Source organism: Cydia splendana, chromosome 3 (genome assembly GCF_910591565.1).
Source record: "Cydia splendana chromosome 3, ilCydSple1.2, whole genome shotgun sequence".
NCBI classification, from domain to species: domain Eukaryota; kingdom Metazoa; phylum Arthropoda; class Insecta; order Lepidoptera; family Tortricidae; genus Cydia; species Cydia splendana.
In genome coordinates this window covers 18,291,598-18,309,309 of record NC_085962.1, presented here as the reverse complement: position 1 = coordinate 18,309,309, position 17,712 = coordinate 18,291,598, and the positions used below count along the sequence as shown (strand labels likewise).

The 17,712-nt window shown below is 35.9% G+C and overlaps 1 protein-coding gene across 2 annotated transcripts; it reads right to left on the bottom strand.

The window, feature by feature from the left end:
• Positions 1-1,511: 1,511 nt before the first annotated feature.
• On the bottom strand, positions 1,512-16,865 carry LOC134806585 (proton-coupled amino acid transporter-like protein pathetic). Of its 2 annotated transcripts, XM_063779894.1 has the most exons (8): positions 16,598-16,857; positions 15,601-15,751; positions 15,117-15,238; positions 14,360-14,444; positions 13,752-13,996; positions 12,891-13,103; positions 12,344-12,513; positions 1,514-1,792 (listed from the first exon to the last, which is right to left on the bottom strand). In XM_063779894.1, exons 1-8 carry the CDS (start codon positions 16,693-16,695, stop codon positions 1,542-1,544), a joined length of 1,335 nt encoding a protein of 444 aa, XP_063635964.1. In that variant the 5' UTR covers positions 16,696-16,857; the 3' UTR covers positions 1,514-1,541. The 2 variants fall into 2 exon arrangements, with proteins under 2 accessions (XP_063635965.1, XP_063635964.1); XM_063779895.1 differs by lacking the exon at positions 12,891-13,103 and having other exon boundaries at positions 1,512-1,792; positions 16,598-16,865.
• Positions 16,866-17,712: the final 847 nt, after the last annotated feature.

The following is a 17,712-nucleotide window of genomic DNA, read 5'->3' as shown; positions in this document are numbered from 1 at the left end:
ATTTTATTAAAGAATTATGCTGTATAAATGTACGTCATGTTTTCATCTGATTTAAACACGTTTTTATGATTATAATCCCGTTTATCTTCTTGATAAAATTAAGATAAAACAAATGAGTTAACACTAAATTCTGTTCTGTGTTTTCGAACAGTGTAAATAACCCGGCTAGGGTTTAAACTATTTTTCACTTGATGTATTATTAGGGGATAGCTCAGACAAGATTGAGTGACGATCTTTGCAAGGTGGCTGGCAGGAACTGGATGAGAGAGGGGCCGCAGATGAAATGGAATTTGTACATGCTAATGATGATGATGTACTTATTAATGATGAGCGTTCCAACTGAACATCTAGCGACCTTCACCACGGAGGAGTTTTGGCCGAAGGGTGTCAAGTTCCGGCGGTTCCGCGGCCGGCTCCCAGACACTGCAGGGTTGCGAACTGCATCGCGGCCATAATTGTATTTTTAGTTTTAAGATATATTTTAGTTGCCTGAAAATAAATATTTTCATTCATTCATTCATTCATTAATTGACCGAGCGTTAGCGAAGGTCTCCGTTTCAGTTGGGCAAAACTGTTTTCGTATGTCCGGATGTTCTCCTCTGCAGCACACCCCCTACCCTCAAGGACTTCTGGTATGTTTATCTGGACACCACAAGGTACAACTGTACCAATTTTCAAAACTACATGAATTATTCCGCGAATTACCCACATTCGGCTTAATTTGACGTGGCTATGTACAATTTTGATAAGTGTGTGAATGAGTTTTGGTAGGTTTTGTTTAATCTATGTAGGTGATTTGGGGTAATCTGTTTGTGTTTCTATATTAAAACTAAGCTATACGATTTATTAATCACAGTATATTACGTAGCTTAGTTATCCCACAAGGACAATAAGACAAATATTTCAGTTCATAATTTATTTCACTAAATAAATACTTTACTAAGTAGTAACTAAGTTCTCAAACATGAACGTACGGCTTTGTTTAAAAAATTAGGCTTGATTATTTAATTGTAACAAAAAAATGTTTGCTCTACCTCACTGAATGCCTAACATTAAGCACAAATAAAAAACCATTGAATATCTCACATTACATGTCAGTCAAAGAACCTTTGCATGATTTCATCTTTGTATTCCTAAAGTCGCTTATGCCTCTTAAATATAAGTTTCCATTCTATGAATGCACCCCTATTACCTATACAATATTTTGGTTCGATCAATTTTAACTATGGCTATATAATCAACTCGACGAATTAACCCGGTAATCGGATTTGCCCTCTCCTAGTCCTAGATCCCTCGGCAATTTTAACTATAATAGGTACTTAGAAGGTTACACATTTAAAAAAAGTTCTAAGGAGGGTTCTCAAACTAGGTATAGGTAGGTATGACCCGAACAAAAGTTCGTGAAGAAAAGAAGACGCCATGCACAAGTATAGCTTCTTAATAATACACTCATTTCGTGTTTTAAGCTAAATAAGAAAAGTTTTATCGCCATGCCATGTAAACGACACCTTCTTCGCTAATACAATTCAAAATAAAGCGATCTACATGGTTTTACTATGTTGGATTTTTATGATATCTAAAATAGTAACCGTACAACCAGAAATTAAACAGAAGATTCCGAATAAAACTATGAAGCTGTTCTTCCATAAAACCCAGTTGTACTTTCCGAGATCATGCCATCGAAAAACTGTTTCGATGGTTGCCGGAATGATGAGTCCCAGGATAGAGTAGAATGCTGCGCCGACGATGTTGATGATCTGCTCTAGAAGAGGAAGGGCTATGCCGATACCAACTGAGGAGAAAATAATTTGAATTTTAGTGCCTTCTTGTGTTGTTATAAAATGAAAAAACGGCCAAGTGCGAGTTTGGTTCGCACCCGGGCTTCCGTACCATTACATAAATAAATATTAGGGGACATCTTACACAAATCAAACTATTCAATATTTAAATTTCTATAATATTATTGCTTTCAATATTTAATTTTCTTCATTAAGACTTACTTACACTTGACAGGTTTTCATCATTTGGTAATATACCTATATTATTCTTTATTATCACAGTAAGTTTGGTTTGTATTTTAAACCGCTACAGAAATACAATAACAAAAACTTTTGAATATGTTTATTAGCTCCACCCCTTATTTTTTTTAAATTTTATGTATATAATAATAATAATGCGGGCGGCACCCTAGGTTAGGTTTTCTATAATGTATTTATATTTATTTTTTAAGGTTTTGTAAGTGTTTTTATATTTTACTTTTATATTCATATTATAATTATAAATCACCTAGCCTAAGAGTTGAAATAAATAAAGAGAGTAATAATAAATCAGCTTGGGCCTTGCCCTGCTGCTGGCGGCATCCTAGGTTAGGTTTTCTATAATGTATTTATATTTATTTTTTATTGTTTTGCAAGTGTTTTTATATTTTACTTTTATATTCATATGATAAATCACCTAGCCTAAGAGTTGAAATAAATAAAGAGAGTAATAATAATTCAGCTTGGGCCTTGCACCGCGCTGCCACGGTTAGGTTTTTAACCGACTTCCAAATCTAAAAGGAGGAGGTTATCAATTCGGTTGTGTACTTTTTTTTTTTAATGTTTGTTACTTCATATCTCCGTCATTACTGGACCGATTTTGAAAATTCTTTTTTTGATTGTATGTATATGCATACAGATTGGTCCCGTTTTTGTCAATACCCGGTTCTGATGATGGGATCCATGAGGAATCGAGGGAACTCCTCAAATCGTAAAGGCATACATATAGTGATTTTTGTGTTTTTAACAACAAATCAAGCATATACATTCAAAAAACCGGACAAGTGCGAGTCGGACTCGCCCACCGAGGGTTCCGTACTTTTTAGTAGGTATTTGTTGTTATAGCGGCAACAGAAATACATCATCTGTGAAAATTTCAACTGCCTAGCTATCACGGTTCATGAGATACAGCCTGGTGACAGACGGACGGACGGACAGCGGAGTCTTAGTAATAGGGTCCCGTTTTTACCCTTTGGGTACGGAACCCTAAAAAGTGACATTTGATGAAGTGGAACTGCTAATGATGATCTGCGGGCTCAGCACGGTTCCATTTTTATCGACTATCACTATGCGCGTCCCTTTCGCTCTTACATACTTGTTAGAACGTGACAGGCATGGTGACAAGGGATAAAAACGCGACCGTGCTAAGCCGCCGGAACTCTTCAACGACGCATAGTTCACGTTTGGCGATTTGTCATCTTCGTTATGTTTGTTAAGTAAGTTAAGTTTTTAAGCCACATTTTTGTCAAGCTCGAGTTCTGATGATGGGATCCACGAGGAATCGAGGGAACTCCTCAAATCTTAAAGGCATGCGTATAGAGATTTTTGTATTTTCATCAGAAAATTAAGCATTTTCATTAAAAACTGTCGCATTTGATGAAGTTGAACTGCTGATGATGATCAGAACAGAACTCTTCAACGACGCATAGTTCACGCTTGGCGATTTGTCCTCTTCGTTTTGTTTGTTAAGGAAGTTAAGTTTTGAAGCCACATTTTTGTCAAGGTCGAGTTCTGATGATGCGATCCATGAGGAATCCAGGGAACTCCTCAAATCTTAAAGGCGCGTGTATAGAGATTTTTATATTTTCATCAGAAAATCAAGCATTTTTATTAAAAACTGTCGCATTTGATGAAGTGGAACTGCTGATGATGATCAGAACAGAACTCTTCAACGACGCATAGTTTGGCGATTTCGATTTTGTGGATTAGGTTAGGTTAGAACTACGACCCTTACAGAAACGAAATATGCTACCAGAAAAAGGTGACGAAGAGGATTACTATATGTGGTGATCAGTTAAATACCAGCCAATAATTTATATGGCATTTCAAACTATTTTGAGAAGTCGGTTTTTTTCTATTAAAGATTATTTTATAATGTGTTTATATGTATTTTTTATTGTTTTGTGTTTTTATATTCATATTGTAAAACCCTAACCTAAGACCTAAGATAAATAAAGAAAAATAATAATTCAGTCTGTAAGCTTAGTAGGATAATTCAGATTTAATTCGGTTACGGAAACCTATAAAAATAAAATATCCTTAAAAATAGAGCTTATGAAATATATTTCATTACTCGTAAATTAAAGGGGGAAGGGGGAGGCCTATGTTCAGCAGTGGACGTCTTATGGCTGAGATGATGATGATGAAGATGATGACTCGTAAATTTATATAAGACATAACATAACACATTATATTTAGATAATAAATACCTAATATTTCTTAAAAAACACGCCTCTTAGTATTATTTTAATTCGATCTATAATTGCGTTGGGTGTGTATTAATGCTTAATATACTTAATTATAAAACCCGCCGCGTCCGTCGGGGCGTCCCAGATACCGCTGGAGTGACGAAGCCCAAAAAGACCTGTCCGCCCTCGGAATACCCAACTGGCGTGAAGTGGCGCAGAATAGGGCAGAGTGGCGCTCTCTTGTGTCAGAGGCCAAGATCCTCTTTGGGTCACTGAGCCAGTGATGTATGTATGTATGTATAATTATAAAAAAACTATCATACATTAGTTATAACGCCATTTGATATATTATTGTATGTTATAATGTAATTTTTATTATACGTTTCCTTTATTATATTGTGATTTCATCTAAACTGTCATTATTATAATGCCTAATGTAATATAATTTTCAAATAGTATATAGACATGTTTTATAATGACATTTGTTATATTATATTTTTGTATAACATAATACTTCCTACAATTTTATCAAGTATAAATACATATATTGTATTTAGTGTCCAACCGAAGGTTCGGTTTCGGTTTCGGCCAGTTTCGGCCAAATAATCATGTTTCGGCTGTAGTTTCGGTTTCGGCCAAAAAACGGCCGAACCTTTCGGCCGGGCCGAAACTTACGAAATGGTACTTCGGACAAAGGCCAAAAGTTGGGGAATAAGTAGGACAACAATATTAATACATATCTACATATACTGATTCATGTATAGGTACAGAAATTAATTGGTTTATTATAAAACACAATTCCACTAATGAGAGCGCCACTGGACGGTCGACGCAGTCTTACGAGGCTGTCAATACCTATAACGCGCACACTGTCTAATTGTATCGGAGTGAATGAGATAGCACTGTCGCACGTAGCCGTTGGCCGAGTATCAGCTCGGCCCGAGTCGAACGATGTCTTTTTCGCTCTTATTCAGTCATTTTTCTATCTACCCCTAATGGCAAATTTTAAGTGAGGCTCAACTAGGGCCGCAAAGTTGATTTTCTCAATAGTTAATATTTTGCGAAGCTGAACAGCTGACTATTGATTAAAACGAATAAAAAACCCTTAAAAGTGTCCCCAGTACAGTTTTTCATACGAATGCTCGACCTTAGCCTCACTTTTTACCTCAATTTACCATTGGTTTGTGTTCCACATGTCCTCTACTTCAGCTTAGCCTTTGGCCTCGCTGCGCCATGCTCGGCCCGCGGTCTCGCTTTTTAATACAATGGACATTGGTTGGAGTCTGTGCTTAACTACTTATCCTGAAGCCTGAAGCACGGCTTTGACTTCGCATGAAAGTTCGCCTCACTGGGGCACTTCGGACTTTTAAGCCCAGGTGTAGATCGGTACCCGGCCTTGCGATATTGTTAACAAAAAATTTCGCGCTCGCTGCGCTCGCGTTTTTGGTTGACCCTGTATCTACATGTTAGCTTGACTGGTGAATGAATACAGTTAGATCAAGAAAATTCTGCAATGATTTTGATAGCATACGCAGTGCTACTAGTGCAAATGTTATTTATACGTCATAATTTCATAGAAGTTTTGACGTTTAAAGTAACACTTGGACTGCATGTGTTATCAAAATCGTTGCAGAATTATCTTGGTCTAACTCTAGTAATTTTCTTAAAAAACTGCTTAAGTAACATCAATTTCAAGGACATTGGGTGTTGACAGCCCCATAATATGTGTGTAAAAGCGGTTTAATGACATTTTTTCAACCATTTTAACAAGTCTACAAAAGTTTCGGTTTCGGTTTCGGTTTCGGCCGAAACTAGAGCCAAAGCCGAACATTCGGTTTCGGTTTCGGCAAAAAAACATGTTTCGGTTGGACACTAATTGTATTACATTTTTTGTCATATTTCATTTACTGATAACGTAAAGGTTTACATACTTTTTATAACTAGGGGGTCATCCATTAATTACGTCACACGAATTTCTAGGTTTTTTTACCCCTCCCCCCCTCCTTGTCACACTTGGTCACATTTGGCAAACCCCTCCCCCCTGGTGTGACGTCACATTTCTTCAACGAAATCGGCAAATATTTATTTAATATTTTATCAAAATATTTTTGACAAAAAAATATTAGTAATTTTATAACCCAAAACTGATTAAGAAATAAAATTAAAGGAATAAAAACGATTATCGTTTCAAAACCTTGTTATTTAAATGATAATTAGCATATAAAATAATTTAAATACATTTTCGGTTACTGATGAAGTTAAAGTGACGTCACAAAGTTTATGACTCCCCCCTCCCCCTTGTCACAACATGTCACATTTTCTTGACCCCCTCCCTCCCCCTAAACGTGTGATGTAATTAATGGATGACCCCCAGTACGCAGGCCTACTGCTTTTGCTAGCTATTTTATTCTAGGGAGATCGCAGTTCTAACCTAACTTAACCAATTTTTTCACGGTTTTCGTTCTGCGGGAGCCGCAGTTCAAACCTAACCTAAACCACTTTTTTGCTAGAGTATTTTATTCTACGGAGGGTCAAAGTTCTAACTTAACCTAACCCATTTATGTCATGCAACTATTATGCCACACAAATAATTATGTGATGTCACTTGTTATAGCAAATAATATGCTTTAGAGTATGTAATAATTATGACAATGTATATAAGACAAAGTGTAAATATACCTTATGACCATTATACCAATAATATCATTATGTATACCGTTAATTAGGTATTACGGTAGTATGCCATTTATTACGTTATTCAAAATAACGATATATCAAACTATAATATATGAAAAGTAATTATAACAAATGTAATGCACCCAATTGCGTTGTGATCATAAATCATAATAGAATATGTCCTATTTTTTTTTCTAAATATAATGAAATGACTGTGTTATGTCTGAAAAATAGATAGGTAATTCATTCGATGCGGGAAAATAGTTACAGTATAAAAATGAACGGGGCGTACAAATGCAACGGTCAATGACCTGTATGAAAGTATAGTGTAAATAAATTCTTATCACTAAGGTAAAACGAGTGCAAATATTCTTTGTTCTTTTTATAGTTCGTTACTATACAGTTACAGTTTAAGAGGGGGCTAACACAAAATACTAGTTTTTTTTTTTTGTAAATTAGTTTGCAAAATAGTAAAATGTTAATCATGAAACATGTTTATCTTTAATTTATTTTCAGTTGTAGGTATATTGTTACCCTGCATAATATAGCACTATAATTTTAGTATAAAATAGTGATATATGTAGGTAGCTGGGTATCTGACGAGCAAAACTTTAAACGGAACCATACTTTTAGAGTAATCTTATTAGATTAAAAAAGGTATTCCTTTAAACTAGCAATTCTTGTATATTTCGGGGATCTCTGAAACGGCTCTAACGATTTAAATGAAATTTGCTATTAGCTGGTTTGTTAGTGCACACCGTTGTATGGGGACCTTGCACTTTGAGACTATGCGCTGAAACTTGGCACAGTTGATTGTTAGCTGGTCTTGAGCACTGCCGTGCAATACTAAAACAACAGTAAGTGCAAAAAGTGAGTTTCGAGAAAGACGCAAAAAACCCTTTCAAACCGTTTTTTAGTGGTCTCGATGATTATTTACAAATGCTTGAATGTCAAAATACAGTAAAACCTGGATAATTGCAATCTCAAGGGACCGGCGATTTTTTGTCAATTAACCAGGTTTTTCATTTAAGCAGGTCGTGCCAATTAACGAGGTTCAAAAAATTATTGTGTCAATTATAGAGGTTCTCATTAATAGAGGTTGCGTTCCGACAAATTTCTTTTATGGAGGTGCAAATAACCATTGTATGTAGATTTACAAGCTTACGTTCTGGGTTTCTGGTCTATATACTTATTATGTAACTTGCACTTTTACACTACCTACATTAATTACTACTTTATTTTCTTATTAAACAATTGTATGGGTTTTAAAAAATCCCTAGAATTGTAGAAGAAAGTTTTATTGGAATGTAAAAAGCATATTTTGTTTTTGATTTAATCAAAACTATTTCACCTACTACAGGCTGTGATAGATACCCAATATAGGTTGAATTCTGGATGAAGATTTAAAATAAAATGATCAAATCTATTAAAATATTGTTTAGTCTGCTCTCTACAAGTACATTATTTCAATTACAGAGGTAATCAATACGACTGGTTTCAATAATAGAGGTAATGAAAAGGAACTAAAATAACGTATTTTTTTAGCACAGTGTCAATTATAGAGGTCTCAGTTGCGATGTGGTCAATTACAGAGGCAAAATTACGAAAAGCACTAAAATCTAAATTGCAATTATAGAGGTTCCAAAATTTCAATTACAGAGGCCTTTTGGTCTCAAGGGACCGGGACCGGACCTTTGGTTGCAATTATTGAGGTTTTCCATTTATCCAGGTGCCAATTAACCAGGTTTCACTGTATAGCATGGAATACATGAAATACGAATACGTGAACACTTTTATTTTAACAATTATTGAATAAATTATTGCTATTTTTCAAAATTTTACAGTTTTACTACAGTAAAAGTGGGAGGGTACAAACCTCGGAAAGAAGTAAAAACACAATAAATGCAGAATAAAGTGCAGTAAAAAAGCGGATTACTGTAAACAACCCTCGTACACTAATAGCTACTTGAATGAATTGCAAGCTAAAGTACAGTATTCATGACTATTTACTGTATTTTACTTAGTATATATATTGATTGAATTCTTCGAGATACCAACACGTCGTGGTACAAATAAGGTATGTTTATAAAAATACACGAATGTATATGAAAAAAAATCACATCAATCATAAAAAAATTAAATAAGTATCTCTTACTATGTAGTTGGAATTAGTAGTAGTAACCCGTAGAGTACCTATCATAAAAATCAGACTTTTTCCATGGCACTCAATCTTTATAATCAATTCCTACAGATTAATATAATCTAACTTGTGTCTATGTCACATACAAATTCAATAAAAATGAGATCTTTATCTTCTCGTCTACATGCTGTAGTCTTACCACGAAGTTGACACTGACGTGACACTGACATATTCGCTAGCCTGTGCATAACTTTCTAACAAAACATCTCGTTCATACCTGCGATGTTGTATAGAAAGTAAGTTACGCAGACGTTAGCGAATATGTCAGTGTCAAAGTCGTGATAAGGCTACTGAATAAAAATACTAGTAATAAAAAGCTTTCACATACATTTATACAAGAATTAATTTAATTATTACAAAAATAAATGAAAATTGTACGACTCTGTTCCAATTGAATATGATTTAAATTTCATCGAACTGAATAAGTATTATAGGTAGGGCCTTGGGCCTTAAGAGGATAGGGGATTATTAAGGACCGTGTTTGACATCTTGTAGGACGATCGACAGCACAGCATTTTATCAATGGTATCGATATTATTTAACTTTTGTCCTAAATTGTGGTTAATCTATCTAAATGAAACGACACTTGAAAGCTAGTTAAATCTCTCAGGTCTCAGGCAGTAAATACATTTGAAAATAGCGAAACGACAGTTTAAATCACAGTAAGTGAGCTTACTTTACTGCATTTTAATTAGTAATTATGCTGAAAAATCAATAACATTCCAAACACAGTACAAATATTTTAGAACATTTATATTGTACTGCATTTTAACCAGTTTTTGGCGTAAGTATTAACTTCTCTTTACTTGTTAATATAGGATTAACGTGAGACCTTTACTGTATTTTAATCAGTAAAGTCTCAAAATTCACAGCCGAAACGATATACTACATGCCCTAATAGGTATAGTTTTAGAGAAATGTTGCTCCAAGTGAAGCGCCGCAGCGTCGAACTTCCCCCCTCCCCCCCACTAAATGAGAGGTGGCTCTCGACGGCTCCCGGTCTGTATCTGCTCAAGACCAGCTAACAATCAACTGTGCCAAGTTTCAGCGCATTAGTCTCAAAGTGCAAGGTGTCGTGCACTAACAAACCAGCTACATATGGGGGTTTTCGGGGGCGATAAATCGATCTAGCTAGGTTTTATCTCTGGAAAAACGCGCATTTTTGAGTTTCTATATGTTTTCCGAGCAAAGCTCGGTCTCCCAGATATTTGAAATAAAAGGTAAAAACCAGCGAAACTTGGCAGATAATCTATATTAAAAATAAACATAAGTATAACAAGTAAACAAGACTAAGACATGTAAAAAAAAAACCACAAACTCCACTAAAACACACAAGACCAATGATTTAAATAATAGTCCAAAAACTAATCTTATCGATCTTCAAAACTCTTTTTCGTCCGTAAAGGGATATTTCCATATATTCCACTAATAACTATACATATATTACTTAGTTTGAATCGAAGGATAGATTACCTATGTATCATAAATCTGAACTAGAGGATTCAATATATACCCCCTTAGGCCCACTTGCACCATCCCAATAACCCGGGGTTAAGCGGTTAAACCGTTAACCCAGTGTCAAATTGTACTGGTAACCATGGTAACTCCAGGTTCAACCGGTTAACCCCTGGTGAGTGGAATGGTGCAAGTGGGCCTTATTCATAAAACTTTACGGGTCTGATTTAGTTCAATTATGTTTTATCCCTTTCTTACTGTTCAATATAAAACACAGCTTTTAGAGGATGTGCAACTTATATTAGCTTCAAGTAAAATTTATATGGTGAGCAATTCATCATTGTTATGGAAAAAACAGTTGTTTTAGGGTTGTCACATTAAAACTAAATAAAAAATGTGGCCAGTTTGAGACATACTTTTCCCTATACAAACTATGTATTAAAAAAATATGTTATGTAAAATATATTATTATTTATTTTAACACTTACAAATACATAAATCAAAATGACAGATAAAGACAAACGATTATATTAGCTAATTGAGGCTTGTAGCGCGTTTATGAATCAGGCCATTAGTACCTACTTGAACCACTTCACTAGTAACCAGAACAACATTCTTTGACATTTTATGCTGCTTGAGTGATATTACGTCATCGATTTTTGACGATTTTTGACCCCCCCCTAAAATCATCCAAAAATCATGCTTCGAATGCTATGCTACCATGCTACCATCATCCGATGTCCAGACCCCCCCCCCCCCTAATTTGAAATGACGTAGTAATTTATGAATAGCCCCTAATATGTTTGTAAGTGCTTCGTCTATAGCAGCGGTCGGCAATCTTTTAGCAGCCAAGGGCCACATAGTAGTTAACGAAGTGGACGCGGGCCGCACTTTGTTAATATTTATGACTTTATCAGACTTTGTCATTTGTCAATGTTACATCACACCTCGGACACTGGCGATCAAATGTATGAAACAAAATCGTTCCTACGCACACAGTCTAAGCTCGTGTAGGTGAACGCGTACCTTGCTTGTGTGAGTGAGATAAGACGTGCTAGGGTTCCCGCCATTTTGTTGTCAAGTTCGATGACCTCAATGACTCAAAACTCATTGCGCGTATTAGGAAGAAATAAGAATCGTATTATGCTGTAATGTGGGTATCTATTAAGCTCGATATACAATAGTTTCCTATTTTGAATCAGTTTAAACGAAGTAACAAAATTTTTGTAAGGAAATTCAGGCCACCAAAATATTACGTAGGTTGAAAACATGATTTTTTGTTCATATAGATATTGTGTTGATTTCAGTGTGATCCGATAGGTTTTGTAAATATTTGAATATTTTACGTGGCCTCCGCTCTGCGTACCGCGTCGTCGTGTCCTTGCCAGCCGGTAACTGTGAGGTAACCGAGAGTGGGTGGGCGGCACTTTCAACGGGAGGCAGGGAGTGTCCATACTGTACGTTAGTAGGCACTCTTTATTATACTGTGATAAAACTATGAGAACGCTATTAGAAGATTGCAACTACTTACATTACTTTATTGGTTAGTTATACGTCTACATAGACAATCATCGATTAGTACATGCTTTGTATCGGCTTCAGAGCGAATCATCGTACTTTCGTTTTTATAGGGACGGATGTGTTTGTGCTGTCGACCAACAGTTTATCGTAATAGCGATCTGTCGCATAATCGTTCATCGCACGTTTGTAATTTTATTCGAAGTTCAAAGTCGCACTCACATAGTAACAATAAATACATACCTACATATTAATACAGGAATACTAACCACAACAACACACCCCGAAGACGCGGGCAGCTACCTGGGTGACAACCTTATATTTCTGATTTATTCGCGGATCGGTGTACTTGGTGTATATGTCGATCACGACGTAGAACTGTAGGGGGTAGGTGAAGAAAATAGAAAGGGCTATGCACACTTTAGCGCATATCGCTGGCCTGTAAAATAAAAAAATAGGAATTAGATATAACTATAAGTGCAGCTAAAGCTTAAAATGAACGTCATTCCGCCTATCTGCTAAATATTACAATTTTGAGTTTGAGTTAAGCCAGCTAACACTCGCCTATCAATGATTTCTCAGTACCTAAATACTGAATGTCTTCCTCTTACAGATGTACCTATAGTGTATAATTATTTTCTATCGTATTTTCACGGAAACGTACGAACGTTTCTTGCTATTTCAGTCAGTCTCGGTACAAAAAGTACTGAGGTTGACTGAACTAGCATGCCAAATACGAACGATACCGAGAAAATACGAAGGAAAACAATGATATGCACTACATCTGTAGCTTCCTAGGATGTCAAATAAACTTACCACTCGTCCATTGGCAGATTTAACGTTATCGATCCTCTGAGAACATCACCGTAGCGAAAGTAACCAAAGAGTCCCAAAGAGGTGTAGAGAAACACAATCGCTCCCATGGCAACCACGAGGACGCTCGGGAAACCTAGAAAATTCTTCGGTTTCTTCATCGCATTTTCCACTGGCATAACTACTCCAATTCCCTCCATTGCGAAAATAACTGTCCTAGAAAACACCGGTAACTTTAATTATACGTAATAATGAATTAGGGGCAACATGGAGGTGGATTCAGGAAATAACGAAATAATAGTTCAGATGGTTATCGTTAATTTTGACCAATACATGCCATTGTGCATTGGATATAATAATCGTAGTTGTGTGTTACGTCATGTATCTAAGTATAGGAAATTACAGTAAAACAGAATACATACTTCTAAAGATAAAATAGCACAAAAATCACAGATCTAATGTTTGCTCTAAGTATGTGTCAATCTATTTCTATTTAAATAATCGTACGCAAAATAGGCTAGATGACAAATTTTTATTAATGGTATCAATCGATCAGGTTAATTTTTAGGATCAAGGGGCTTTAAGTATTGATTAAGCCGAATGTGAATATGGCTGAAGTCACTTAATTAACAATTTTTAATCTACATATTTAACGAAAACGGAACTCAATCAGCCAAGCGTTGTCTGGAGGAGATCGCACTTTACCTTTAACACAGCCTGTTGTTTGCTTCTATGTTTATTAAATTGTATTTTTTTTGTATCTTTTATTGAGGTGTGCAATAAAGAATAGGTACTATATCTATCTAAATAGCAAATAAGGACAGGAATAACATACTCGTAACTTAATTTAATATTTCAACTTACGATAAAAATGCTGGGTATCTCGCAGGGTTGCCAATTGCTTTTTTATCGCTGTAATTCATCTCTCCATTGAAAATATAATATAGGCAGAAGAGATATGTGACGAAAAGCAGAATGTTTGCCAAAATTGAAAAAATGGCTAACCACTTCAGGTATTTTATTTGGCACATCAGACACAGTGGTATAAGGATGATCAAGCAATAGTACTCCACGGGTAAGATCACCGAAGGTACGTATTTGTCAAAAAGCTGGAAAAAAATAAATGTGAATATTTAGCATTATTCCGTAAATAGTACTCATAGGGGAGAGTCGTTTATATTGTACCGACGTTAAACCTTTGAGGTCTTATCCAAATTGTCATCCCATCCAATATTATTATTTAAATCTTCACACTTCCTAATTTTATGAATAGGCGCAGGCACTAATTTTGTAAAGCGACTGTCATTTGAATTGACATAAATGGCCTAGAAGGGAAACTAGGTTGTAATGGGATTCAATTCAGTCTGGTTTCCTCGCGATGTTTTTCTTCATCAAAGGGTACCGGATAATATAATTATGCTTTACCATTGCTACCAGTGTTCACAGTAATGCAATGCTGGGTTGCAACTTACCTGTTTTATCGAATCTCCTATCAGTACCGTGTATATGCAGCACACGCCCACATATGTACACATCAGAGAAAATTCTGTAAATAAGCTGAAAATATAAAATGATGATGAAAGTCAACATTCTAGAATAAAATAAACAAAGTACACAAAGCTTTTCGGACGAACCTGGACCATAGATAAAGGAATCTACTTAATTCTCTTTGCCTGGGCTTAATTTTATCTTTAGCAAAAAAAACGAAGTCTACCAAACGGTTGTTTTACCACGACGGAAGCAAACAAGCGTATGGCCCGCCTAATGGTAGGAGGTCACAGCAGAAAATTCAGCGGTCCCTAGCCCGTTACGTCAAAGCATAGTATCATTTGAAGCTTTCTTAAATAGTACAACGGGTAAAACGGGACCCTATTACTAAGACTCCGCTGTCTGTCTGTCTGTAAGTCTGTCTGTCTGTCACCAGGCTGTAACTCATGAACCGTGATAGCTAGACAGTTGAAATTTTCACAGATGATGTATTTCTGTTGCCGCTATAACAACAAATACTAAAAACATTATTATAATAAATATTTAAGTGGGGCTCCCATATAACAAACGTGATTTTTTACCGTTTTTTGCGTAATGGTACGGAACCCTACGTGCGGGAGTCCGACTCGCGCTTGCCCGGTTTTTTTTAATCCTACATGATGGAAATGGCACGGGTTTTTATTGTCTTTTGAACTTGCCAGATCAAAACAGGAAATTAATGTTGTTTAGTTTCAAATTTACCTTGCAATATTGGCAAAAGGTCGCGCACCCTTAGGCCCGTTTTTAAAAACGGATTTACATGTCTCTGCATATCCCAGCAAAGGTTTTCTTTCTGCAATACAACACCCTCGGGACGTTTTTACCTGTAATTTATTATTAAAAAGTGTGTGTAAGGAAAGAATTTGTGACATAATAGCGATTACGAGTATACCTAATCTTAATTGATTTTACAAGACCCAGATTTTGGTATTTTTATAGTACCTAATGATAAATGCATCTGCTCTAGGAAAGCATCATCTAGTAACAGTGATGGATTTGCTGATGAAGACCATTCAATAACGGAATTTTAAACCAGGTATTTTATTTTATTTCTTGAATATTATTTTTTATTCTTGAGTGCATATTTATGTAGATATAGTAGGTGCTTACGAATTTTAAATTGATTAAATTCTGCCTTCGAAAGTACGAGTAATATGGGAATTTTGATTAGAAGTCCAAAACTTACCAGAATGTGTATGCAGTGCCCGCATATTACACCCACTAGTATAGTCCCAACAATTCCTATGCCCCATCCTGCGTTGGAAAAAGCGAGAGGTCCGGCTAGCAGACCGGAACCTAGCGATGCTTTGATCAAATTAGCTGTTGACCTTATGTCACTGAAAAAATAATTGTTATATTTACAGTGGAATCTCGACAAGTCAAATCTCCGACTCGTCACACAAAATAAGATGCTATTTCTTTCTCTATTGAGCAGGCGGCAGTCTAACGCCACAACGCGATTGGTTGATGAATTCTTATCACGCGCGCGATTGGTCGCAACTAGTGCGTTAGACTGCACGATTGGCTCGAATTCGTGAGTGACCCTGCTGAACTAACACCGTTCTTAGTGCCCGTACAGCCCGTCATTTATATAAGTCAATGGTGAAACCGCATCAAATGTAGTATTTCTAGTAGGTACCTATAACATACACGATATGTATTATGCTTTAACGCTGGGTTTATTACGTTTATCAGAATATTTGTGCAGCTCAAATATTTTATAAGTACTATAGTGTGCGTTGAAACTGCTTGATAAATTGCATGAAAAGTTAAACTAGGAGAAAATATTCTCATAATATAATATTAAGTACACAATAGTAAAAAACTTCCTATATTGAATATGTTAAAATTATGCCCAACAGTGGGACCATATAGGCCATTCATATTAATATAATATATATGATTCAAGATTGAACTTGATAGCGGTGACGTAAATACAGTTTAATCGTATTTGTGTATAAATAAATAAATATTATGGGACAATCTTACAAAAATAGATCTAGTCTTATAGTACCTAAGCTCAATAAGGCTTGTGTAGTAGGTTGTAGACTAGTCGACGATATAAGTCTATTACCACAGAAATAAATGCCGTTACCGGGATTCGAACCCAAGACCATGTCGCAGACAGGGTCACTACCGACTATTAATAGGCTAGGAGCCTGTGTACAAGTTTGGTTACTTACGAATTAGGCTTTTCGACTTTCCGATGTTCGAAGGGATTGTATTCCCCTTTCGACCCTCCTTTACTGTCTTTATTGTCTTCCTCCTTTTCCACGTTCATACTGCATGGACAGATTCTCAGTTATGTTCTAAATAAACAACTCACTATAAACTGCGGAAACCACTTCAACAGTTATTAAAGTCCGATTTGTTATGCGGAGCTAACAACTATAATCATAGCAATAATGATGACAATACAAGTATATCACGGGTTTTACAACTGTTGAGCCATTCGGCGCGGCCTCACTCTCAACTCAATGTTCTTGAAAGGTTTTATGAGTAAATTAATCTACGAGTACCTAATGAGAAAATCCTGCATCTACAAGATAAGTAATACTGATAAGACGTTATTTTATCGAACCACTGTTTACTTAAATATATATTTATTTTTGAAAAAAAAAAAAAATAACGTACATGAGTCAAGGATCGCAAACAACTGCATACAAAAAGTAGTGACGTAAGTTTAAGTCACAAAATGTATTTTGGCATTGAATGAGCAAACAATGTTTAAAGCGTAACTAATTAAGTATACAAAGGCTGAGAATTGGCGTCACTCTTTACCCAAACTTTAACCAATGGGAAGAGTTAATGATTTTAGTTGTTTGTGTGTGGTACTGGTAAGTATGTGAGAGAATGTGTGTTTTTGTACGTCTCCTGTGTTTCGCCGCAGTGGTTTGTTCTATTAAATACTACGTTGGTGCAAATAAACATACCGCCCGCCCGATGGAACGCGGTCATCGTAGCTTAGGGACGCAAGCGACTCCATAGGTGTCGCATGCGTGTTGACGACCCTTTAGAAACCTGCTATATATTAGTATATAAAAACCGGCCAAGTGCGAGTCGGACTCGCGCACGAAGGGTTCCGTACCATTACGCAAACTACGGTAAAAAAATCACGTGTGTTGTATGGGAGGCCCACTTAAATATTTATTTTAGTTTTAGTAGGTATTTGTTGTTATAGCGGCAACAGAAATACATCATCTGTGAAAATTTTAACTGTCTAGCTATTACAGTTCATTTAGTGATCCAAAGGACTAGAGCCTTTTAGCTCTTTTTTTAGGGCGCGCCTCATCTCTTG

Coding starts and splice junctions, on each gene's coding strand:
- LOC134806585 (XM_063779894.1), bottom strand. CDS start 16,695: ATGAACGTGGAAAAGGAGGAAGACAATAAAGACAGTAAAGGAGGGTCG. Junction 15,752..16,597: donor AAAGTCGAAAAGCCTAATTC/GTAAGTAACCAA, acceptor TTATTTTTTCAG/TGACATAAGGTCAACAGCTA. Junction 12,514..12,890: donor AATCTGCCAATGGACGAGTG/GTAAGTTTATTT, acceptor TTTATTTTACAG/GCCAGCGATATGCGCTAAAG.